This window comes from Macaca thibetana, chromosome 7 (assembly GCF_024542745.1).
Source record: "Macaca thibetana thibetana isolate TM-01 chromosome 7, ASM2454274v1, whole genome shotgun sequence".
Taxonomy (NCBI): Eukaryota; Metazoa; Chordata; class Mammalia; order Primates; family Cercopithecidae; genus Macaca; species Macaca thibetana.
Window position 1 is genome coordinate 117,127,772 of NC_065584.1, and position 27,253 is coordinate 117,155,024.

A 27,253-nucleotide genomic window follows, 5' to 3' on the forward strand; every position below is an offset into this window, starting at 1 on the left:
TATAGAGGGTAGAAGCTCAGTGTGTGGGGCATGGGGGTCAGCAGCTGTGAATTGTTCCTCTGCTTCATACAGCTGTGTGCCCTTGAGACAGTCACACCACCTCTCTAGACATCAGCTTCCTCATCTTTAAAACAGAACAAACAATAGTAGCAATTTCATACAAGTGTTATGATCATTAAATTAGATAATGCACATAAGGCCTTGTGTTTGGTACACATCAGGTAATGAATAAAAGGCCACTTTAAGAAATGCATGTATACACACATACACACATTGTTACTCTTACAAGAGAAAATAAAATGTTATAGTATGTTATAGTACGTTATTCACACAAGAGAATATTCTACTACTGTTAAACTGATATTTTTGAAAACTTTTAATAATGTCCCCCAAAATAATTAAAATATTAGGTTAAATTTAAAAGTTAAATAAGGCATCTTATTATATAGAGCATCTTCTCTCTCTCTCTTTCTCTCATATACACACGCACACGCACACACACCATACACATACACTATATAATTAGAAGGAAATCCATATATGTACATATATGTAGTGTGTGTGAGCAAACAGTGGTTATTTGGGGATTGTGAGATTACGGCATATTTTTATTTTCTTTATATTTTTCTCTAGTTCCAAGTTTTCTGTGATGAGTTTGTAATATTTTTACAATAACTTTATGTTATAAAATATTTTATTTTATTTATTTTTTGAGACAGTCTCGCTCTGTCACCCAGGCTGGAGCACAGTAGCGTGATCTCTGCTCACCACAAGCTCTGCCTCCCGGGTTCATGCCATTCTCCTGCCTCAGCCTCCCGAGTAGCTGGGACTACAGGCGCCTGCCACCGCGCCCGGCTAATTTTTTGTATTTTTAGTAGAGATGGGATTTCACTGTGTTAGCCAGGATGGTCTTGATATCCTGACCTTGTGATCCGCCCAACTCGGCCTTCCAAAGTACTGGGATTACAGGCGTTAGCCACCGTGCCCAGCCTATAAAATATTTTATAAGATGTAATGAACCAGTCCAAGTGACATATTAGGAGAGCTGCAGCAAGAGTAAAATCACACCTATACTTACATGCCTTTAAAAAAGGACACAAGAGTGAAAAGGTGGATCCTAAAATGACTTCTAGTAAATAGCAGAGTCATCAAGGAAACAAAGACTGGGAATAGACTAAGTAAGCCAAAAGTTAAAAAAAAAAAAAAAAAAAAAAAAGTGAGGAGCAGGATAGCCAGAGACAGTGGGGTAAAACCTTGCAACCTTCAGTTTAACAGATACTTTCAACAGATCCTCCCCAATGAACTAGCATTTTAAAACTGCGGTAAAATGAGTTTTTTTCAAAGAGAACTCCTCCACCAAAAAAAAAAAAAAATTAGAAAATGAAGAACACAAGCTATAAGGGAAAACAAAATTATTAATAAAGTCCCATCACATCTTTTTCCCAAGAGTGAGGTCACATCAAAGAGCTCAAAACAAATACATTCGGTTTAAACCTTTCGAACGTAACAAGTTATCCTGTCTGCAGACAAAGAAAGGAGCCCTCCTTTCAGATAGACTCTGTTACATTTAAGCACTGGGTATGTGAATATTTGCTGAGAAATACATTGGTGTCTCTGGCTTCCTGTCTTGTTTCGCTCCCCAGTCTCTTGGATGGGAGTTTCAGCCTGTCTAACTACACATTTGGGCATCTTCTGGTCTCTTATTCTTAGCTTCTATGACTGCAGTGGAACCATCCTGAGAAGGGTAACTTTAGGTTAGCGTGATTCTTACAGTGCAAGCAAAAAAGAGCCAGAAGTGTTTGGTAAAACTATTTACTGGTTTTACACACACACACACACACACACACACAGTTTCTGTGCCATTTACTGAAAGGTATCACTTTTTTTCCTGTCTTCCTCCTTCCCTCTCTCTCCCTTCTTTCCTTCCTTCCTCCCTCCATTCTCTATCTTTTCCTCTATCTCCTTCTTTTCCCCTTATTTTCTTCCCCTCCCTTCCTTCTTTCTCCCTATGCAAGTACTCATTTCATAGCTTTGTCAAGCATTTGCTGTGTGCCACCCCTGCATTACCCAGAGTGAATATAAAGACACATAAGACCCAACACACGCTGATATTAGACGTACTGTTTTTTTTTTGTGTTAGCTCCCAGTTGAACTCTAGTATCCATGCAGACACTGATGTTTATTAGGTGCCTGGCACTTTCACAGAGCTTGTTTTACTTAATTCCAGCATCTACCCAGAAGTGGGTGTTATCACCATTCCTGTAATACAGATGGTTGAATTTCAGCCCAGAGGCTTTAAATACTTAATTGAGACATTCAGCTTCTAAGGGGAAGTATCAGGAATTTACTCTGACTTTCCTGACTCTGAGTTCAGTGCTTTTTCCCACTGTGCCGGAACTATTGACTATGAAGGATTATGTTCATAGTTTGAAACTTTCACCTTTTGCATATTGCACTGCACGTGGAGTATACACAATAAATATGTGCATGAAATAGGGCATGAATTGTATTATAATGGTCCTGAATAACTCATTTCATATACCTGTATTTGGCAACATTGTCCAGAATTTTCATATGCACGTGCATTTTTCATACACAGGAAACTGGTTAGGCATAGATAGCAAGGTGGATAGCCAGGAGTCAGCCTTCAGACAGGTCAGCAGACATACACACTTACATAAGGGTTTGTTTGCATTCTGAAAACATGCCTACTCAGATTGGAGCTGGTTACAAAGGACACACGGGAAGCAAAAATGTTCAGTTTCCAAATGATGATCAAAGTCACTCTTGAAATCATAATAGAAACATCACATTTGTTTTAACTTTGAGGGTTTAAAAACTTATCAACATGGAGACGGAATTATCTAACAAACACATCCACGTACCCATCACCCAGAAATTCAGATTGTCCACATTTTGTCATATTTCTTTCAAGATTTTTGTTAAAGAAATAAAATGTTTAAATGTTTTGTAATGTTGAAATTTCTTTTGTTGTCCATGCCTGATCCACCTCCTCCCCTCCTCATTCTGGTAAAGATCATTAGAGGTCTAGGTTCCAATCCGCTATTTATACATGCACATGACCACATGTTTCACAAGCAACTTATGCTATTTTTATATGTTTACTACAAAATACACATAATGGTATCATGCTACTTATATCATTCTGCAGCTTCCTTTTTTTTTTTTTTTTTTTAAAAAAAAAAGCATCTCTATGTTTTGAGCTCTATGTTAAAATATAAAAACCTAATCAATTTCTTTTATTAGCTGTGTAGCTTTTTGCCATATGAATAAAATAATTTCTTATGCCCTCTCCTATATCTGTTGATGGACATTAAGATTGTTATGAACAATACCACAATCAACATGCTTACACAAGTTTCTAGCCCTCATACACACATTCAAACTTTTCTAAGGTTTTTACCTAGAAGTCTAATGCCTCAACATTCTCAGTCCACAACTATTTATTGAATCTGAGTGCTGTGTTAGACAATCTATATTCTATGTGTTTCATAGAATATATGAAGTGGCATACTAAGTGCATGTTTAATTTTAACACATATTGACAAATTGCTCTCTGAAATGATGGTACTAATTTACCCTCTCACTAGCAATGCATATGATTGCTTGCTTCTCTCTACCTTTTCCAATGCTGGGTATTGTCAGACTTTTAGATCTTTGGTAACCTAATAGATAAGCAACAGTATCTTCTTATTTCAGTTTATATTTCCCTGATTTACTGGTGTAATGTTGCATCTTTTTGTATTTACCGGCTGTCCAGGTTTCTTTTTTTGTGAATTACCTGCCCAGGTGCTTTGGCCATGTGCAATTTTTTTTTTTCCCATTGGGTTATCTGTGGGGATTTTTTTTCTTACTAACGTAACAAAAAATCGTTCCAAATATGATCCATTTAACTGCTGTTTGACTGTTGTGAATATGTTTTTACTTAATCATTGTCAGGTTTATAGTTTAATACTTTCTTTTCTTTAGAAAAGGCATACAAGTTCAGTTCAAACTGTGTGAAGGGCTTCTTTTCTAATCCTATGCAAGATGGCATACATAGTCTCTGCAATTGGATGAACAGCTGTACACAGCTTTTGCAGATCTAAGTAAAAACTCTTCTATAAAGGTATTCAAAGTTCTTCTCCAAACCTGGGGAGCAGCCCTCTTTTAGCTTCTTGGGGTTAGAGGGAGGCTAGCACATTCCATACACAGGTGGGCAAAACAAGAGGAAATGGACTTTACTTTTACAAACCAGTGGCTGAGCAGAATCTACTCTTCTCACAACCTCAAAGTAGTTTGAAAGTACTTTCATTAAATAAAATTAATCATTAAGTGATCATGGTTTAGGCATCTCAGATTTAAGAGTTTAACTTTGACTACATCGAGTCATTCTATGTCTTCTCCCCTACTAAAAGCAGGTTTTAATTATGTAACCATGTTTAGAGAGGTCTAGGGAGTTTTTACCCTTATGCCTTCATCCTGATTGGAAAATGGTTTGCAAGAACTTGTTAGGAGCTGTGGAAACAAAAATATTGGGCAAAAAACTTGTGTTTCTATATAAATATTTACAAACATACTAGACTATAAACTCTGTGAGGTGAGGGCCTGTGTTTACTCTATCCACAATGGTTATATCCTCAGCATTTGGCTCAGTTGATAATCTTGGTGGGAATGTGCTCAACATTCTCCATCCACAACTATTTATTGAATCTGAGTGCTGTGTTAGACAAGCTCTATTCTATGTGCTTCATGTAATCAAAGCGACCTAGACAAAATCCCTGCCCTTACGAACCTTACATTCTAGTGGCAGGAAATACTATAATGCCAGGGAGAAGGGAGAGAGAAGTGAGAATGAAGAAAAATGTTGCAGTGATGCACAGCTCTTTCTGTCTCTTTGGGATACAGAGGAGGGGGCGTGTGTTGGGGGGAGGAGGTGGGAGTTCTATTGTAGAAAATATGGCCTGAGAAACTGCATGAGGAAGAGTCATCATGATTTGATAGATGGAGAGAGAGAAAATCACAACGTCAGGGCTCCAAAAAAAATCACTTCCATTTTTTGGAGGTAATTTCAGCCTCTTTGTATGTTGATTTGGGGCAGGATGTAAGCCTTGGGGAAAAAAAGAAGTGACTAAAGCTTTTATTTTAGATGAGAAGGAGTTAATGAATTTGTAAAATATGCTCCGAAGGAGTACAGCAGTTTGCACGTGGGGAGAACAGCTGGCTCCAATACAGCTTGGTGGTGGGCTTTGGCTGGACTGGTCATCGCCTAAGTATTTTGTGTATTTCTGATTACCTATCTCTCCAGGAGCCCATGTGAGCAAGACAGGTCTTCAACCTGGTTCAATGCTCCCATCCTGCAGGCAACTACAAACTGTGGCTCACTGGATGATTTAACAAAAAATGAGAATTGTACAGTGCAGCCTCGAGTTCGTGTGTAGAAACTGCCATCTGCACAGACAAAACATTCAGAGGACTAAGATTGTAAAGCTATTAATGCAGACTTCCTTCTTGCTTCATTTATTTTAAAAAATCTATTGCACGTTCCTAACAGCATCTAGGAGATATTTCTTGCTTCTTCCCCCCAACGCCAGACTAAAGAGAAAAAAAAAATAGGCTGTTTCCTCGTCTGGTTTTGTTTTCCTAGTCGAGTACTTAAATTACGGGTGCTTCATAAGTATCTTTTGATGGATTTCATTGTTTTGTTTATTTTGCTTTAGACAATACAGACACCTTCATATTTTCTTCTGTAACAAATCTTTTCCAAAGTCTTCATTTGACATGGCTGATGGAGCTGGTCTGCACGGACTTTAGCTTCGACACACAGAACTTACGGCCTCTTTGAGGAACCAATTTTTCAAGCTAAGAGAACAAATGAAAGTGTTCACTCATTTTTCGAAAAATATTTATGTTCTTGGTATCCAGAATGTGACATTGGTTTTACACGTTGGTAGGTTTTTGTCCTAAACTTCTGGGAAGTTACTTCGTCATCTAACGTTTTATTTTCCTCACTTATTCGTCTTTAATAGGCTACAGAAAACCCCTGTCGCTCAGTGACTGTTTTCTCTCTCTCTCCTTAATATTATTTAGGAATGGAAGCCTTGACTTTTGACGGTCCTTTTAGTTTTATTCTCCTCCCGTGACTGCCCTCTGTACACTCACAGAGGCCGCCGGCATCTGGGCTGAAAGAACCCGTGGCGGGCGAGGAGAGGAGGGTGTCATATTGGCGACAGGCTCCTGCTGGCGGCCGGCGAGCCCGCGGGTTAACGGGGGCGCCGGGGTCAACGCCCTCGAAGTTGGGGGCCTCGGGCGGGGCCGCGCGGGAGCCACGACGGTCGCTCGACCAGAGCATCCCGCAGTCCCGTTCCCTCCAGAGGGGAAGAATGGCCGAATCCAGCACGATCCCACGGAGATCTTCCTCTTCCCGGTGCCGTCTCCGCTACTGAGCGCGGGACCAGCGCAGGCGATGCCGGGCGGCCGACAGGGAAAGCCCAGACCTGGGGCAGCGAAGGAATGAGGGGCCGGGAGCCGGGGGGATTTCCTCCCGCTCTTCCCTCTCCAACGGGAGCGGAAAATGTGATTTGCTGTGCATTCCAGGCGCGGTTCCCTGGGGTGACCTCTCCCAGCCGGCCCGGGCGGGGGGAGCAGACAAAGAGGCGAGGCGGGCGGAGAGGGGACCCCGCGGGGAAGCAGGAGGGGTGCGGGGGGCGGGGGCAGTACCGGGAAAGGGGGCGGATAGCGGGTCTGGCGGCGGCGGCGGCGCCTGGCCAATGGAGAGGCGCGGCCCCGGGCGCCGCGCGCTGCCGCCGGCATTTAAACGGGAGACGGCGCGATGCCTGGCACTCGGTGCGCCCTCCGCGGACCGGGCGACCCAGTGCACGGCCGCCGCGTCACTCTCGGTCCCGCTGACCCCGCGCCGAGCCCCGGCGGCTCTGGCCGCGGCCGCACTCAGCGCCACGCGTCGAAAGCGCAGGCCCCGAGGACCAGCCGCATTGACAGGTGAGCGCGGACGCACGGGGCAGGGGTGTGAGTGGGCTGGGGGGAAGAGGGCCGCACACGAACCGCAGGACCCGCTCAGTTCCACGCGCTGCAGGCCTCCGTGCGCTCGGGCCCGGGTGCGCTGTTCGCGTGGGCGAATCGTGAAGAACCATCGCGGGGCCCTTCCTGCTGAGGTCGAGGACACCGTGACCTCGCTGCTCTGGGTCTGCAGGGAAACGTAGGAAAAAAGGTTATCAGGAGCGGGCAGGATGACCCCACATCCCGTTTCCACTTCCCGGAGGGCCCCGAACACGCTCCTGGTGCTCGTGGTAGCAGCGCGGGGCAGACGCGCCGGCTTAGCGAGGGCGCGGAGTCCGGGCCGCCAGAGCGCAGGAGCATCGGGACCTGCGAGTCGGCCGCTGACGGCGCGGCCAGTTGCCTTCAGAGGGTCCCCTGTGCTTGAGGCGCCGCGCTGGGTCTGGGGGCGTCTTGGGGCTCCCATTGGAGTCCGCGGGCTGGAGCATCCGGAGAATCCATGATGTGTGCATTTGCCCATCCCCGAGGTGAGATGGAGACTGGCAAGAGCAGAGCCGCTGTGTTCAGCCACAGCGGAAAACCGAACTGTGGGTAACCCGACAGCTGGGGTGCGGGGCGCGGCCCTGGCCGCGGGGGTCCAGGGAACCCGCAGTGCTCACAAGGCGCACACCACACGCGCTCGCGGACCGGCCACGCACTCGCGGGCGCTCGCTTCTCTACTCCAGCCTCTTCCCGGCCCCGCACACGCCCGGACTGAATGGTAGACGTTCTGGCGCCGGGCAGCGGCCACCGGCTGGTTTCCACTTCCGTGCGCACCCCTTAAACTGTGTTCTAGAGGCCCCGGCCTCGCCTCGCTGCGCCTCACTAGCTCCTGAGGACTGGCGGCTGAGGCGGGTTGGCGGCTGCAGCGAGCTGGGCGTCTTTCGTTCTCTCTTGCTGCCCGGCTCGCTCCGCTGGCCCCTCCACAGCCTGCGGAGCAAGGCCAGAGTAGGGGAGTGGGAGGTACATCGGGGCTGTCACCTCCTTGCTGGCCGGAGTTATTTGTAGACTACAGGCTCCGGAAGAACAGACGCGCCACCGCTGTCGCTTGGCATTGCCTTCAGATCGCAGCTCCTCCTTGGGGGCGCCCCAGCTTGGTATTTATTTGCCTGCGCCAGGCGCTGGCGACGGTCCCCGGGCCAGGCGAGGAGGGACGGACGGCAGGTGACCAGCCTCTGCTGTGAAGAAATTCCCTCGCGCCCGGAACTGTCCCTAATGCGCTCCTCGACCGACTCCGAATCCCGGCTCTCATAGACAGAAATATAGCCTCAGCGTTAGGGGTTAAAATCTCCTCTTAAAGGGTCCGAGGGCAGAGAGGTGACCACCGATAGGTAATTGGATCTCCTGCTGGAAAGAGCGAATCTGAGCGGTGTGCGCGTCTGTTTATGTTCCCCTTCGAGATGGTGCCAGGACACGAACTGATTAAAACAATCTATTGTGTTAAGTGGGTCACTAGGGTTTTAAGCTGTCCCAGGGACCCCAGAGTAGTGGCTTCCTTCTGGCTGTACACACAAGTTAAATAAATAGCATAGAAGAGGTTAAGATAACCCCATTCTCGGGTGAGGAGTCCTCTTTCATCCCTAGGGCTTCCCCCTCCCCTTTTATCTTTTTTTTGGAAGGAGGGGGAGCATGAGAGGGGGGATGTACTTTTCAAAGCAAGGAGGGAAAGATCTTAAGAAAACTATAGATTCTTACTGCCCCCCAAGCCAAGTCTACAACAGTAGGTGATTTGATTACTATCTCTGGATAAATGGCACTGTCAAATTGTTAATATTAACTATTTAAGGGTTTTTTAGCAGGGTAGTGGCTGTGTGTGTGTGTGTGTGTGTGTGTGTTTAACCTCCAGGTCATTGTAGGAATTAGAGTCTTTTGTAAACTTTGTAATTTCACAGGTTTCCTATTTTCTTAAAAGTTCATTTTTAGTGAAATGTTTTGGTAACCCGCGCTCTGTAGGAAATCCAGGTTGGCTAATGTGGTCTTTATGTGAGTAGTTACACAGGGAAGAATAAAAACCTATTATGTCCCCACATCTCTGAATGAGGGCTGCCTACCCTGTCTTTGAAACTAAGTCGAAGATGCCTTCAGTCTTAATGGTCAGGTATTAAAAGTGATAAAATGCAAAGAAATTTCATGCCACAGACACCTCCCCCAAGAACTGTTGTTGGAGCGTGTTCCACAGTAAAGGACAGCCAGGAAATCTAAACCTTGTATGTAAAGGAAAGGCAGGTGGGGGACAGTGGTTAGGGGAGGTGACTGTAGCTTCTAACCAAAAGGCAACTATCAGGCAAGTGCTACCAGCCCGTGTCTTACATCTACCTGCAGGAATTTTCTTTAGTTTTAACATATGCTCTTAGAAATTCAAAGTACAACAGGAAGTCCTGGGACAAGAGAAATCTTTTTATTCACATGTGAACATGAAGATACAAAACAGATAATTATTTTATTTGTAGCACTCTTCAAATTGTATTGCATTAGAAAAATATCCATTGACCCACTGTTAAGGACAGCACTGGGTGTCATTAGGACAGTGGTTAAGGACCTGTATTTGGGCTAGATAGAACTGGTTTTAAACCGCTGGCTCGGCCGGGCGCAGTGGCTCACGCTTGTAATCCAGCACTTTGGGAGGCCGAAGCCGGCGGATCACCTGGGGTCGGGAGTTCAAGACCAGCCTGACCAACATGGAAAAACCCTGTCTCTACTAAAAATACAAAATTAGCCAGGCGTGGTGGCGCATGCCTGTAATCCCAGCTACTTGGGAGGCTGAGGCAGGAGAATTGCCTGAACCTGGGAGGCAGAGGTTGTGGTGAGCCCAGATAGCAACATTGCAGTCCAGCCTAGGTGAAAAGAGTGAAAACGCCGTCAAAAACAAAACAAAACAAAACAAAAAAACCCCACAAAAACCAAAAGACAAAACAAAAAAAACGCTGGCTCTCCCACTTATGAGCTTTGTTTCCTTGGACAAATTTATAATTCTGAGTGTAGATTCCCTGATTGGTAAAAGGAAGATAACATTATCTACCTCATATTTTGTTATGAAAAATAGATGATAAAATTGGGTCAGAATTCAACATAATGCCTGGCACAGTAAGGGCTTCAAAATAAGAGGTAACTCTTATTATTAGTAATGGTGTTAGGAAAAGTAGTAATGTTATACAGAACCAAGCTATATCACAGGGTAGTTCTGAAATTAAATCCTGAATCCTGGCTGAGCGGGGTGGCTCATGCTTGTAATCCCAGCACTTTTGGAGGCTGAGGCAGGCAGATCACGGAGTCAGGAGTTCGAGACCAACCTGGCCAACACAGTGAAACCCTGTCTCTACTAAAAATACAAAAATTAGCTGGGTGTGATGGCAGGCGCCTGTTATCTCAGCTACTCGGGAGGCTGAGGCAGGAGAATCACTTGAGCCTGGGAGGCGGAGTTTTCAGTGAGCCGAGAACGCGCCACTGCACTCCAGCCTGGGTGACATCTCAAAAAAAAAAAATCCTGAATCCCACGTTACGCAGTGACTAACACATCTTCACTACAGAATAGAACCCATAACTTGGCTGTCTCTTAGCAGTGCTGCTCAGTGAACGTTTAATATTTATTACTTTCTAACTCGTTTGTTGTTGATCTCAAGAATTGTATATAGTCATTAACTTTCCTAAGAAAATCTTTGACAAACATAGAGCTCCTGAGATATTTCACAACCAGGTGGTCTCCTCCCTGTCCTGTGCAATGTTGGGCCCTAGCCTGATTGAGCCAACCTGGTCTTCAGACTAGAGAGGGTGTTTAGGGTTCTTACAACACAAAGGGGATGAGACTTTGTCCTCTACCTGTGTGCCAACAAGGGACTCTTCTTATCTCCTTGGTGCAACTTGTCTGAAAAAGAAAATCAGCACAACTATCTTTTTAAAAATTAAAGATCAAATTAAAAATAAGCTATACTTTTCCCAAAGATTTAGACCTAAGAAAAAGTAATAGATCTTTCTAAAACCTGGCCTGCACTTAGAGCATTTGTAGTCACTTCCACTATTTCTTTTTTTTGTTTGTTTTTTGTTTTTTGAGACGGAGTCTCGCTCAGTCGCCCAGGCTGGAGCGCAGTGGCGAGATCTTGGCTCACTGCAAGCTCCGCCTCCCGGGTTCATGCCATTCTCCTGCCTCAGCCTCCCGAGTAGCTGGGACTACAGGCACCCGACACCACGCCGGGCTAATTTTTTGCATTTTTAGTAGAGACGGGGTTTCACCGTGTTAGCCAGGATGGTCTCGATCTCCTGACCTCGTGATCCGCCCACCTTGGCCTCCCAAAGTGCTGGGATTACAGGCGTGAGCCACCGCACCCGGCCACTTCCACTATATCTTATGCTGGGAGAATAATTTGATGTCATGCCTATTGAATGTCTTTCTAAAGCTTGATTCATCAGGAGGAACTGACCAGAAGTCCATGCACAGACATTTGGCTTTCACTGTAATTCCTACTCAAAACTCCCTTTCACTGATTATGAGCAGGTTGCTTAGCTAAAATGAGAAATACAGCAAGAAGAGTGATGGAAGGAGCTGGCTTCAACTGTCCCAAAGACATCATGAACACTGGAAACAGGTCATACATATACCATTTTTATTTCTCAGTCCTCAGAATTAGAATATTGTGTTCCTAGAGGCTTTGTGAAAATTGGAATACATTGCCATGACCTGCACAGGATAGAGGTGGTTAATATGGCTTATCTTGCTTGTAGATGTTTACTCTTCATCCCTAAGGGAAACTGGAAGGAAAGCATGCTATAGAGAGGACCTGCTTTGAGAGTATGTGTCCTCTGGGACAAGTGGAATGAAAGAGAGGATAGAGGCAAAGATAATAAAAAGGGGAGAGGAGGTGAGACTTGCTGGTGGAGGACAGTTGCAAAGAAAACTCATGATGAGAATAACATCACATTTTTTTGCATTGATGAGAAACCGAGGCTGAGTTTGAAACGAAGATATACTGTCTGCAAAAAAGAATCAGCAGAGATGTTAGGTATCTTGATGCACACTGAGCCTATGAGATGCAGCTTAATTTAATTTAATGATGTGAATAGGCCATTTCATAAGTGGTAGAAATTACCATAAAGCGTTTGCAGCTAATGACAGGGCATGGATGATGTCATAGGAACCTAAGTCTGGATGAGCTATGGATTGAATTTTTACTATGGGACACCCTTCTACATGTTGCTGTGGAAAAGAATTGTCTTCAAGAAATGTACATCTTCTGCATTTCCTCTCCATCTCTGATATTTACAAAGTGCACATTATTTGGTGACAATACAATTGGGATTTCAAGTGCGTATCATTCCTATTTCCTTCACTGAAGAATCAAGAGCAGTCTGGGGGTGGGGAGAGCTTGGGTGATTGACAAGGATGTGGCAGAGCCCTGGTTCCACTATGAATTATAGTTCTTACCCTGCTTACTGTCACTCATGTGGGGCAGCTAGTGTGCCTCAGAGCATTGCTGTTCTGTGAGAAGCTGAGATCTCGATTGTGACATTCTTGAAGTTGGTGTTTACTTCTCTCTGAATAAACAAAGGTTGACAACTCAGACATCTTACAATTAGTACTAAAGATTTTTGAAGAATAGACTTTTAAAAAACGAAAAAGCATTTCACTTTCCATAGCTAATAAATCTTATTTTGAGAAAAATGTACTTTTAAGAAAAAAAAAAAGCCTGTCTGTCACTGTAGACCCTTTGGCTTAGAAGGTAGGCACCCTCCCATAGAAACAGAAAGTCTGTCTAAATTAAAATTGAAAACCACAGTTGACTAATTTTGAATTTATAGCTCTGCTGTTGGCTTCTGCCATAGTATTAATTTCAATGGCTTCAATTAGAAAATGAAACCCATAGCATTCCATACGAGAACAGGTGAAAAGTCAGGGACATTTGGAATTTTCCTAGAAAAAGAAAGACAAGTCTTAGGAAGCTCTCTGGGATGGAAGGAATTTGCCACACTGAGAGTCAGACATCCAAAGGACTGCGGTTGGCTCTTCTGCTCATGGGCACTGGTGAAGGCATTTTAAAATGCAAAGGATGGTAACTCTGTAAATCAATGAGGTTCATAACAATCATGCATTTACCAAATTTTTACAAGCACCTGCCTTATGCCAGGCACTGAGGGTAAGGTGATGAATAAGCCCTCATCAACTCTCATCCTAGATATTTACTCAATAACACATGTGAAAATGCCAAGAAGGAAAAATTAAGTATAAAGAAAGCCTTAAGTTGGTTCAGAGAAATAAAATTGCATTTTTCGGATAGATGTTTGTGGAAGGGGCCTTACGAGGTAAACCTGTCCTATGCAGTCAGCATATATTCCCAGTTAGTCTCAGATTGGCCTCTGTGATGACAAACTCAGAGGGTCTTGGTTAGGAGGGGACGGGTGAATTTGTCTGGAGGCCATTTTCAGGAGGTATGGAGGAAGATTTGGGGAATAGGCCTGGGGCCATCTCGTGTACTCCTCCTCTGAAATGGGGAGTAAGTGAATTGCATTATATTTTATTTTAGATCTTTGTCTCAGTTGAATAAGTACCAGAAATTCGTAAAACCTTCTCAAATTCACAGTATTTTTTGAGACCAGGAGAATGGCTCCTTGAGGAGTTGCCACACTGTCTTAACCTGGTCTCTGGAAAAATTCAGTCCTGTATTATAACTGGGCTTTTCTCATAAATGCTTTTTTTTCTTTTTCTTTTTATTATACTTTAAGTTCCGGGATACATGTGCAGAATGTGCAGGTTTGTTACATAGGTAAACACGTGACATGGTGGTTTGCTGCACCCATCAACCCATCATCTACATTAGGTATTTCTCCTAATGCTACCCCTCCCCTAGCCCCCCACCCCCCAACAGGCCCCAGTGTGTGATGTTCCCCTCCCTGTGTCCATGTGTTCTCATTGTTCAACTCCCACTTATGAGTGAGAACATGCGGTGTTTGGTTTTCTGTTCCTGTGTTAGTTTGCTGAGAATGTTAGTTTGCTTGTTCATCCATGTCCCTGCAAAGGACATGAACTCATCCTTTTTTATGGCTGCAGAGTATTCCATGGTGTATACGTGCCACATTTTCTTAATCCAGTCTATCATTGATGGGCACTTGGGTTGGCTCCAACTCTTTGCTATTGTGAATAGTACTGCAATAAACATATGTGTGCATGTGTCTTTATAGTAGAATGATTCATAATCCTTCAGGTCTATACGTAGTGATAGGATTGCTGGGTCAAATGGTATTTCTGGTTCTAGATCCTTGAGGAATTGCCACACTGTCTTCCACAATGGTTGAACTAATTTACACTCCCATCAACAGTGTAAAAGTATTCCTGTTTCTCCATATCCTCTCCAGCATCTGTTGTTTCCTGACTTTTTAATGATTGCCATTCTAACTGGTGTGAAATTGTATCTCATTGTGGTTGTGATTTGCATTTCTCTAATGATCAGTGATGATCTTTTTTTTATATGTTTGCTGGCCACATAAATGTCTTCTTTTGAGAAGTGTCTGTTCATATCATTTGCCCACTTTTTGATGGGGTTGTTTTTTCCTTGTAAATTTGTTTGAGTTCCTGGTAGATGCTGGATATTAGCCCTTGGCCAGATGGATAGATTGCAAAAATTTTCTCCCATTCTTTAGGCTGCCTGTTCACTCTGATGGTTGTTTCTTTCACCATGCAGAAGCTCTTTAGTTTAATTAGATTGCATTTGTTAATTTTGGCTTTTGTTGCCATTGCTTTTGGTGTTTTAGTCATGAAGTCTTTGCCCATGCCTGTGTCCTGAATGGTATTGCCCAGGTTTCCTTCTAAGATTTTTATGGTTTTAGGTCTTGCATTTAAGTTTTTAATCCATCTTGAATTAATTTTTGTATAAGGTGCAAGGAAAGGGTCCAGTTTCAGTTTTCTGCATATGGCTAGCCAGTTTTCCCAACACCATTTATTAAATAGGGAATCCTTTCCCCATTGCTTGTTTTTGTCAGGTTTATTAAAGATTAGATGGCTGTAGATGTGTGGTGTTATTTCTAAGGCCTTTGTTCTGTTCCATTGGTCTACATATCTGCTTTGGTACCAGTACCATGCTGTTTTGGTTACTGTAGCCTTATAGTACAGTTTGAAGTCAGGTAGCGTGATGCCTCCGACTTTGTTCTTTTTGCTTAGGATTGTCTTGGCAATGCGGCCTCTTTTCTGGTTCTATATGAAATTTAAAGTAGTTTTCTCATAGACATCTGTAGAACCCTCCACCCCAAATCAACAGGACATATGTTCTTCTCAGCACCACATTGCACTTATTCTAAAATTGACCACATAATTAGAAGTAAAACACTCCTCAGCAAATTCAAAAGAACAGAAATCCTAACAGTCTCTCAGACCACAATGCAATCAAATTAGAACTAAGGATTAAGAAACTTACTAAAAACCACACAACTACATGGAAACTGAACAACCTACTCCTGAATGACTACTGGGTAAATAACAAAATTAAGGCAGAAATAAATAAGTTCTTTGAAACCAATGAGAACAAAGACACAATGTACCAGAATCTCTGGGACACAGCTAAAGCAGTGTTTAGAGGGAAATTTATAGCACTAAATACCCACAGGAGAAAGCGAGAAAGATCTAAAATCGACACCCTAACATCACAATTAAAAGAACTAGAGAAACGAGCAAACAAATTCAAAAGCTAGCAGAAGACAAGAAATAACTAAGATCAGAGCAGAACTGAAGCAGATAGAGACACGAAAAACCCTTTGAAAAATCAATGAATCCAGGAGCTGTTTTTTTTTTTTTTTTAAAGATTAACAAAATAGATAGACCACTAGCCAAACTAATAAAGAAGAAAAGAGAGAAGAATCAAATAGACACAACAAAAAATGATCAAGGGGATATCACCACTGATTCCACAAAAATACAAACTACCATCAGAGAATGCTATAAACACCTCTACACAAATAAACTAGAAAATCGAGAAGAAACGAATACATTCCTGAACACATACACCCTCCCAAGACTAAACCAGGAAGAAGTCGAATCCCTGAATAGACCAATAACAAGTTCTGAAATTGAGGCAGTAATTAGTAGCCTACCAACCAAAAAAAAGCCGAGGACCAGATGGATTCACAGCCAAATTATACCAGAGGTACAAAGAGGAGCTGGTACCATTCCTTCTGAAACTATTCCAATCAATAGAAAACGAGGGACTCCTCCCTAACTCATTTTATGAGGCCAGCATCATCCTGATACCGAAACCCAGCAGAGACACAACAAAAAAAAGGAAATTCAGGCTAATATCCCTGACGAACATCGATGCGAAAATCCTCAATAAAATACTGGCAAATGAATCCAGCAGCACATCAAAAAGCTTATCCACCACGATCAAGTTGGCTTCATCCCTGGGATGCAAGGCTGGTTCAACATACGCAAATCAATAAATGTAATCAATTACATAAACAGAACCAATGACAAAAACCACATGATTATCTCAATAGATACAGAAAAGGCCTTTGATAAAATTCAACACCCCTTCATGCTAAAAACTCTCAATAAACTAGGTATTGGTGAAACGTATCTCAACATAGTAAGAGTTATTTATGACAAACCCACAGCCAATATCATACTGAATGCTCAAAAGCTGGAAGCATTCCCTTTGAAAACCAGCACAAGACAAGAATGCCCTCTCTCACCACTCCTATTCAACATAGTATTGGAAGTTCTAGTCAGGGCAGTCAGGCAAGATAAAGAAATAAAGGGTATTCAAATAGGAAGAGAGGAAGTCAAATTGTCTCTGTTTGCAGATGACATGATTGTATATTTAGAAAACCCCATCATCTCAGCCCAAAATCTCCTTAAGCTAATAAGCAATTTCAGCAAAGTCTCAGGATACAAAATCAATATGCAAAAATCACAAGCATTCCTATACACCAATAATAGACAAACAGCCAAATCACGAGTGAACTCCCATTCACAAGTGCTACAAAGAGAATAAAATACGTAGGAATCCAACTTACAAGGGATGTGAAGGAAGGACCTCTTCAAGGAGAACTACAAACCACTGCTCAAGGTAGTAAGAGAGACACAAACAAATGGAAAAACATTCCATGCTCATGGACAGTAAGAATCAATATTATGAAAATGGCCATACTGCCCAAAGTAATTTATAGATTCAGTGCTATCCCCATCTAGCTACCATTGACTTCCTTCACAGAATTAGAAAAAACTACTTTAAAGTTCATATGGAACCAAAAAAAGAGGCCGTATAGCCAAGACAATCCTAAGCAAAAAGAACAAAGCTGGAAGCATCACACTACCTGACTTCAAACTATACTACAAGGCTACAGTAAGACAAACAGCATGTATGGTATAAGTGCTTTTTTAAAAAAAACTACAAAGTAAATCAATTTTTTTGTGGTTAGGGTAAAACAAAAACTCTGTATAAAGAGCAGGGATGTTGTAACATAAACTGACCAAAGCTGGGAAACCTACAGTTGGAGCAAAAGCTGAATGTCACATTATCAGCTCCAAACTTGAACTGGTCTAAAAGTACTAGGTTAATGTTGGAAAGATGGTGCCATATAAAGATATCTTAAATTCAATATTTATTTTAATTTGACATTATCCTAGGGTTGAATGGTGTTTACTTACCATGTGCTGTTCATTAGAAATCTAGATCCTACACTGCCTTTGTGCAAGGTAATTGCTCTGACTAATAATACCAACTTGTCCAGTTTTGGCGGGAGAAATAATAAGGTTACTGTTAAATTGCACGTAGTGGTTATTATGTGTAATACTGGTATTCCAAAGAGAGAAGGAAAATGGGTGCTACACAGCTATATTCTTAGGTTCAGAAAACCACAGGAGTGGGACAGGAGAACCTTCAGGATTCAGGTCCGATTGTTGTGATGGCCGCAGGAGGGAGGCTGTGAATTTGAAACTGCATCCATTGAAAAGAAAATCCTTCCACATTTTAATAATTCTTTCTGTGCCCCATGGCAGCAAGTGCTTATAGGCTTTGCTACTCAAAGCTTAATAAAAAGGCAGACCTGCACCGTAGCAATATCCCCAGATAATTGTCTGCATTTTCAAGTCTAAGAAGCACTGTCCCAGGAGGAAAATCTTTTGAGTCTGAGGCTTCTCTCTTGCACTCTCCTTTTTAAAATTATGCTGCTCCTTCTCCATCCCACTCCCTTCTGTCTTCTTCCTCCCTTTCTGTCTGCCTTTACTACCTCCTCTGAACACTCAACTTGTAGAAGAGTTCCCCTTTCTCTGAATTGCATTCTTCACTTCATTCATTTTTTTCTGTGTCTATGGCTTCCGATTTTTTGTTGATTTTCCCTCACCTCACCTCCTTGTTATTTTTTGTCATTGTTCACATGTCACTGCCCTCGCGGACCCATATCTAGCTTCAGACCTATCCACAGTAATTCATTGCCACTAATTTATTCAAAATACCCATGCCATTTATTAATGTAAATATTTGCACATACTTGTTCTACCATGCCCATTTTTCTACCCTTTAAATTATATATACACAGACACATGTGAGTGACATATTTCACTTTTTTTTTTTTTTTTGAGACAGAATCTTGCTCTGTCGCTCAGGCTGGAGTGCAGTGGCACGGCACGATCTCGGCTCACTGCAACCTCCGCCTCCCGGGTTCACGCCATTCTCCTGCCTCAGCCTCCCCAGCAGCTGGGACTACAGGCGCCCGCCACCACGCCCAGCTAGCTTTTGTATTTTTAGTGGAGATGGGTTTTCACCACGTTAGCCAGGATGGTCTCGATCTCCTGACCTCGTGATCCGCCCACCTCGGCCTCCCAAAGTGCTGGGATTACAGGCGTGAGCCACCGCGCTCGGCCATGTTTCACCATTTAAAAGGTAGAATAATGTATATCGTGGTACAAAGAATGATAGATTGAGTATCTGTGCCCAGTTTCAAGATGAGAATAAGTGAGAGGTGGAGCAGCTTCATGAGTCACGTCACCTACGTGCTGCTGTCTTTCATTCTATGTGCAGTACCGCCACACTTTTGGTTAGTTCTCCAATTGCTCTCACATGGACACTGAGTTGGATCTGAACAACCTACCTGGGGAGACAAAGTATTGGTATCTTTGCTTAAATGGAGTCATTTATTGAGAGATAAAGTGACATCCTTAAGATCAGATAGCAAGTTACTGCACCAGGATCCCGACCTTTCCTGTTTTGTTGTTTTCCCTCTGTCAAATGCTTTCTGGTCTCCATGAATCTCTCCTTCCACATAGGATAAAAATGCAAAGTCTCAGAAGCATTCACAGCTCAGGAAGCCTCAGGCTAGCTGGGGAGAAAAGACTGGGACATTTCTGGAGGAATGAAGTCCTCTGGGCAGAGAGGTTAATTCATCCTGCTGTAAAACCAAATAGAAAATGAGTTCCCCTGAAAAGGTGCAAAGGTCATATGGCATTAACACAGTAGGAGCTTACTGAATATTATCAAATACAAGAATGAATATGGTTAAGTGAACGCAATACAAAGTCAAATGTGGTTGGTGCCAGAGGCCAGGAAGAAGTTCTTGTGAGAATAGGTGCAGAGAAGAGCTGGCCCTAGGGGGCTGAGTTTAAAACTTGACTTAGTCACTGTGGGAATCTGGGGGAGTTACTCCATGGATTGATGGCTGGGTCGTGGAGATGATAGTACCTAATTCATACAGGTACTGTAAGAAGTAAATGGAATGTTTTACGTAAGTGTTTAACGAGTGCATTTAAATGCTAGGTGCTACTATTAATTTTTAAATTAACTTTGCCATGTTTTGTGTCTTCCCCTCTCTGTGCTTGCTTCCTTTAGTATGAGCCGCACAGCCTACACGGTGGGAGCCCTGCTTCTCCTCTTGGGGACCCTGCTGCCGGCTGCTGAAGGGAAAAAGAAAGGGTCCCAAGGTGCCATCCCCCCGCCAGACAAGGCTCAGCACAATGATTCAGAGCAGACTCAGTCGCCCCAGCAGCCTGGCTCCAGGAACCGGGGGCGGGGCCAAGGGCGGGGCACTGCCATGCCTGGGGAGGAGGTGCTGGAGTCCAGCCAAGAGGCCCTGCATGTGACCGAGCGCAAATACCTGAAGCGAGACTGGTGCAAAACCCAGCCGCTTAAGCAGACCATCCACGAGGAAGGCTGCAACAGTCGTACCATCATCAACCGCTTCTGTTACGGCCAGTGCAACTCCTTCTACATCCCCAGGCACATCCGGAAGGAGGAAGGTTCCTTTCAGTCCTGCTCCTTCTGCAAGCCCAAGAAATTCACTACCATGATGGTCACACTCAACTGCCCTGAACTACAGCCACCTACCAAGAAGAAGAGAGTCACGCGTGTGAAGCAGTGTCGTTGCATATCCATCGATTTGGATTAAGCCAAATCCAGGTGCACCCAGCCTGTCCTAGGAATGCAGCCCCAGGAAGTCCCAGACCTAAAACAATCAGATTCTTATTTGGCTTAAACCTAGAGGCCAGAAGAACCCCCAGCTGCCTCCTGGCAGGAGCCTGCTTGTGCGTAGTTTGTGTGCATGAGTGTGGACGGGTGCCGGTGGGTGTTTTTAGACACCAGAGGAAACACAGTCTCGGCTAGAGAGCACTTCCTATTTTGTAAACATATCTGCTTTAATGGGGATGTACCAGAAACCCGCATCACCCCAGCTCACATCTAAAGGGGCGGGGCCATGGTCTGGTTCTGCCTTTGTGTTTTTGTGCCCTCCTGGGAACCGGAATCTCCCTTCTGAACGAAGGTTCATGGAAGAGGCTCCTCTGAGGGCAAGAGACCTGTTTTAGTGCTGCATTCAACATGGAAAAGTCCTTTCTAACCTGTGCTTGCATCCTCCTCTCCTCCTTCTCCCCACAGTCCATCCTTCCTTAAGTTGTCAGTGACTATGTCAGTCTAATCTCTTGTTTGCCAAGGTTTCTAAATTAATTCACTTACCATGATGCAAATGTTTTTCATTTTGTGAAGACCCTCCAGACTCTGGGAGAGGCCAATGTGGGCAAGGACAAGCAGGATAGTGGAGTGAGAAAGGGAGGATGGAGGGTGAGACCAAATCAGGCCCAGCAAAAGTCAGTAGGGACATTGCAGAAGCTTGAAAGGCCAATACCAGAACACAGTGAGGCCCATGCTTCTGAGAAAGTCTTTTCCTAGTATTTAACAGAACCCAAGTGAACAGAGGAGAAATGAGGTTGCCAGAAAGTGATTAACTTTGGCCGTTGCTGCGATCTGCTCAAACCTAACACCAAACTGAAAACATACATTGACCACTCCTGTGTTCAGACCCAAGCAAGTTAGCCAAACCAAACCAAGCCCTCTGCTTTGTCCCTCGGATGGAAAAGAGAGGCAGTTTAGAACTCTCTGCATAGGGGTAGGAATTAAACAAAATCTCAGAGGCTGAAATTCCTAATAGCTTTCCTTTTTCATGGTTAAAATCTGCTTATTCCCGGTTCAGTATTTCCCATAATGCCTCTGAGAGCCACTAGCCTGACGGATAAAGATTCTGCCGGTGCTGAGTGTACCTGACAGTAGTCTAAGATGAGAGAGTTTAGGGACTACTCTGTTTTAGCAAGAGGTATTTTTGGGGTCTTTTTGTTTTAACGGTTGTCAGGAGATTGGGCTAGAGAGAAGAGGAGGAGAGTGAGGAAATAAAGGGAATTGCTTCTGGCTAGAGAGTAGTTAGGTGTTAATACCTGGTAGAGATGTAAGGGATATGACCTCCCTTTCTTTATGTGCTCACTGAGGATCGAGCGGACCCTGTTAGGAGAGCATAGCATCCGGGTGTATTAGCTGTTCATCTGCTACTGATTGTAACTATTCAGTATCTACTGGTAGGCACTGTCCTCTGATTAAACTTGGCCTACTGGCAATGCCTACTTAGGATTTATCTAAGGGCCAAAGTGCAGGGTGGGTGAACCTTATTGCACTTTGGATTTGGTTAACCTGTTTTCTTCAAGCCTGAGGTTTTATATACAAACTCCCTGAATATTCTTTTTGCTTTGTATCTCCTCAGCCTCCTAGCCAAGTCCTATGTAATATGGAAAACAAACACTGCAGACTTGAGATTCGGTTGCCCATCAAGGCTCTGGCATTCAGAGAACCCTTGCAACTCGAGAAGCTGTTTTTATTTTGATCCAGTGCTCTCCCATCTAACAAACTAAACAGGAGCCATTTCAAGGCGGGAGATATTTTAAACGCCCAAAATGTTGGGTCTAATTTTCAAACTTTTAAACTCACTACTGATGATTCTCACACTAGGCGAATTTGTCCAAACACATAGTGTGTGGGTTTTGTATACACTGTATGACCCTGCCCCAAATATTTGTATTGTCCATATTCTCCAACAATAAAGCACAGAGTGGATTTAATGAAGCACACAAATGCCAAGGCAGAATTTTGAGGGTGGGCGAGAGGAAAAGGGAAAGAAACTGAAAATGTAAAACCACACCAGAGAGGAAAAATGACATTCAGAACCAGCGCACAGTGAATTTCTCTTGTTGTTTTAACTCTGCCACAAGCATGCAATTTTGTTAGCAGAGATGACTTAAGTTGGCAGCAGTAATCTTTTTTTAGGAGCTTGTACCACAGTCTTGCATATAAGTGCAGATTTGGCTCAAGTAAAGAGAATTTCCTCAACACTAACTCCACTGGAATAACCAGCAGCATAACTACCCTAAAAGCACAGCACTAGCCAAGAGGGAAATGTCTATTCTTCTTACTGTGCCTATATTAAGACTAGTACAAATGTGGTGTGGCTTCCAGCTTTCATTGAAAATGCCATATCTGTGACATATTTTATTCGAGTCACTGATGATGTCATGATATATTTTTTCATTATTATAGTAGAATATTTTTATGGCAAGATATTTGCGATCTTGATTGTACCTATTAAAATAATGCCAAACACCAGATATGAATTTTATGATGTACTTTGTGCTTGGCATTAAAAGAAAAAAACACACATCCTGGAAGTCTGTAGGTTGTTTTTTTGTTACTGTAGTTCTTCAAAGTTAAGAGTGTAAGTGAAAAATCTGGAGGAGAGGATAATTTCCACTGTGTGGAATGTGAATAGTTAAATGAAAAGTTATGGTTATTTAATGTAATTATTAATTCAAATCCTTTGGTCACTGTGATTGCAAGCATGTTTTCTTTTTCTCCTTTATATGACTTTCTCTGAGTTGGGCAAAGAAGAAGCTGGCACATTGTATGTTTTTGGAGTCTCTTATCTGGTCAGGGGGAACAAAATCTTGACCCATCTGAATGTGTGTTACTGAGTCAGTGCCTGAACCTTTATTTTTTAAATTGAATGTTCCTTAAAGGTTAACATTTCTAAAGCAATATTAAGAAAGACTTTAAATGCTATTTTGGAAGACTTATGATGTGTGTATACAAACAAATAGCAGATAATGGTGAATAGCTCACACATAAAGCCCTTTTAAGGAGAAAATCTAAAATGAAAAGTGGATAAACAGAACATTTATAAGTGACCAGTTAATGCTTAAGAGTGAAAGTAGATCTATTGATTTGTCATTCCTCAAGATATTTAATATCAACTGCATTATGTATTATGTCTGCTTTAATCATTTAAAAACAGCAAAAAATTATCTAGACTATGATTGAGGAACCTTGCTGTGTAGGAGGATGAAAGGGGAGTTGATAGTCTCATAAAACTAATCTGGCTTCAAGTTTCATGAATCTGTAACTAGAATTTAATTTTCACCCCAATAATGTTCTATATAGCTTTTGCCAAAGAGCAACTAATAAATTAAACCTGTTCTTTTTGTGTGTGTGAGTGTGCGTTTGTGTTTGGTAGTGTTCCTAGGGCAGAGGTGGAGCAGGGATGCACTTACCCTGGGAAGGGAGGTAGAAAAGGGAATTGGATCGCCATGATCTTCAGTGGAATGTATTCCTTTTGCCTAGGCCTTTCAAACCTTGCTTGATTTCCATAGGATACCTCAGGTCGTGGCAAGGGAGAGCTGGTCTGCAACTGGAAGCACCAGCCTCTTCCTTAGAGCACACCTAGAAAGAAGAGCTATAGAATGTTATAAGGGAGGCCCAGAGATGGAAGGGCCATCACACAGAAATGATAATAACTTCATTTCAGGGCGTTTCAGGGTAAAAACAGGAGAAAAATTGGGGACTCAGTAGAAGGAAAAAATTCCTGATGATAGGAGTGATTGGCAATACCATGAGGTGCCTTTAAAAGATGGTGAACTCCTGTCCTTGGAAATACTAAACCACAGGCTAGATATCATTTAACAGGGATGTAAGGTAGAGTAAGTCACTGCCCTTGGTGTGCAATTGTGAACGCGTCAATTTCTGGGGTCCCTTTCTACTCAGATACATAATACAAGATTTCTATTAGGTATGGGTGCTGTGACGATCATGAAAATCCCAGCAGCTATGTATGGGATGGTTACGCCAGACGCTGTGCTAAGGATTTTCTTTAAATTGTTTCTCACTCAATCTTCACGGTAGCTCAGTGAGGTAGTACCATGATCACTGCTAGAAAGCAGTGAACTTACGTGGTCTTACTGTGGCACTGGGTCCTTAAACACTGCAAAACTGTGAGCAACTTTCATTGGTTTGTTCTTTTAAGAACATAACACAGCACTCGAAAAATAGATCTAACTAGATTGTTCACATCTAGCGATTAAGGCCACCCTGAGATTATAGTTGCATCGTCAGGAGCCCAAAAACTGAAGCATTCAGTCAAAGCCTCTTTGCCACCACTCTTTGTTATGGTCTTCTTGGACTTGGAGGGGGAAAATGGAAGCAAGTAGCAAGGAAACAGTGTTCTCAGAAAAGCCACAACCAAGAGGAAAAATACAAGGTCTGAAAGGTGAGTGGGACTTGACACGGAAGAGCATTTCAAGCTTCAAAAAAAGTATGTGGGAGGATGTCAGCAACAATGCTAAGGACCCTCAAAGAGTCTCTCCTCCATAAAACCAATGAGAATCTGGCAAAAATAGATTCAACTTCTTTTTTTTTTTTTTGAGACAGAGTCTCGCTCTGCCGCCCAGGCTGGAGTGCAGTGGCGTGATCTTGGCTCACTGCAAGCTCCGCCTCCCGGGTTCACGCCATTCTCATGCCTCAGCCTCCCGAGTAGCTGGGACTACAGGCGCCCGCCACCTCGCCCGGCTAGTTTTTTTGTATTTTTTTAGTAGAGACGGGGTTTCACTGTGTCAGCCAGGATGGTCTCGATCTCCTGACCTCGTGATCCGCCCGTCTCGGCCTCCCAAAGTTCTGGGATTACAGGCTTGAGCCACCGCGCCCGGCCTAGATTCAACTTCTTACAGCTCTGGAAATTAACTGAAGACCTGTAGCAATTTGCAGAGCACTTATTCAAGAAAAAGACGAAATGTCTGTGAGCACTGTGTAACTTGCACTATTCTCATCTGCCCCTCTCCAGCTCCACAATAGCTTTGAAACCAACAGCCAGCAATTACCATGAAAACCGGCAGTCTGGCAGCCACTGAAGGGGGCAGGATGGAGTTGGAGTTCTTTCAAAGTCCCATTCCTAGACAATTGTCATTATTTTGACCTGTTTGGCAGGCCCTGGAAGCTCCACTTGCAAGGCTACCTTTATTTGACCTGACTGGAAGCTTCCCAGTGTGAAAAACTTTGTCAAAACAACTAGAGGCAATTGATTATCTTCGTGGCTGCCTGGGGCAATGTATAACAGTTGGGGAAAGCAATTGGCTAAATAAAAAGCTTAAAAGAAGCTGGAAAATGAGATTTTCATAGGGGCTTTGAAAAGCTCCAAAGTGCTATTGGCAATCTAGACTGCCAAATGCAACAATAGGACTCCATCCATGCCCAGGACTGTGCGCATGCTCAGGAAAGACCCAAGAAAGCCTTAAGCTGTCACTTCAAGCTGATCTTGAGGCTCTGCACAAGCCATAAGTAAAGGGAATGCAGAGTTGTTAATTGCCTGGCGGAGTGTTGAGTGTGCCTCAGCATTCACACACAGCTCCTTGGCAGAGACTGGTTGAATGATTGGTTCCAATCATTGAGGAAATCCCTGTCCAACTACTAGATGACCACTAACCAAGCAGAGACTCTAGTGTCCACACACAACAAAAAATACAGACTTCACAGATTAGTTCAGAAAAGTCATTAAACACAGAAACAACAATAAACCCTGGGGAAATGCAGTATGAACAAACCCTGGGGAAATGCAGTATGAACAAACCCTGGGGAAATGTAGTATGATCAAACCATGCATGGCCCTGCCTGCTTGTGGGAATCCTCTTCCAAGTCATACTTTCTAACCATCATAAAAAGCCCAAGCCAGTCTCCTTTCCTGGCTCTCTCAAGTCCTTTTCGGACCAGGTTAGGAGATGTGAGCTGCTCTCCACAAAAAGCCTCATGTGAGTAATAAATGTTTCATACTCTCTTGGGGTGTGTGTAACATCATCAGTCTCAGCATTTAAACCAAATTTTGGTGACATTTCATCTGCTTTATGCAGGTGTCCACCACACCTATAAATAAACAAACTACTGAAAATGATTCAAGAAAAAATAAAACTCTGAATAGAGCTATCACAAGTAAAGAGATTAAATAAGCAATCAAATAACTTCCCAGAAAGAAAAGCCCAATTTAGGATGTCTTAAGTGATTAATATTAACAAATATTTAAAGAAAAATTGGTACCAATTCTTCACAAATTCTTCCAGAAAATAGAAGAGGAGGAAACACTTTCCACCTTATCGTCTATAACTAGTATTATCTCAATACCAAATTCTGACAAATACATCAAAAATAAAACTATAGACCAGTATCTTTTTTAATTGTAAATGCAAAAAAAATTCAACAAAATGCCAGATAACTGAGTCCAACAACATATGAAAAGGATTATACACTTTGACCAAGTGGGATTTGCCCCAGGAATGCAAGATTGATTTAACCATCAGTGTAATGCGTCATATTAATAGAATAAAGACAGAAACCACACAATCATCTCAATACACACAGAAAAATCATTTGGCAAAATTCAACACCCCTTTGTAATAAAATCAACACACTAGGAAGAGAAGGGAACTTCTTCAACCTAACATATGGCATCTATGAAAACCCACATCTGGCCGGGTGCGGTGGCTCACGCCTGTAATCCCAACACTTTGGGAGGCCGAGCCGGGCGAATCACCTGAGGTCAGGAGTTCGAGATCAACCTGACCAACATGGAGAAACCCCATTTCTACTAAAAATACAAAAAATTA

The 27,253-nt window shown here is 43.1% G+C and overlaps 1 protein-coding gene across 1 annotated transcript; it reads left to right on the top strand.

Annotated features, from left to right (window-relative positions):
- The first annotated feature begins 6,817 nt into the window (after positions 1–6,817).
- Positions 6,818–23,811, top strand: GREM1 (gremlin 1, DAN family BMP antagonist). The gene is made up of 2 exons (XM_050800136.1): positions 6,818–6,999; positions 19,854–23,811. The coding sequence occupies exons 1-2, from the start codon at positions 6,833–6,835 to the stop codon at positions 20,407–20,409; spliced, it is 723 nt and encodes a 240-aa protein (XP_050656093.1). The 5' UTR covers positions 6,818–6,832; the 3' UTR covers positions 20,410–23,811.
- Positions 23,812–27,253: the final 3,442 nt, after the last annotated feature.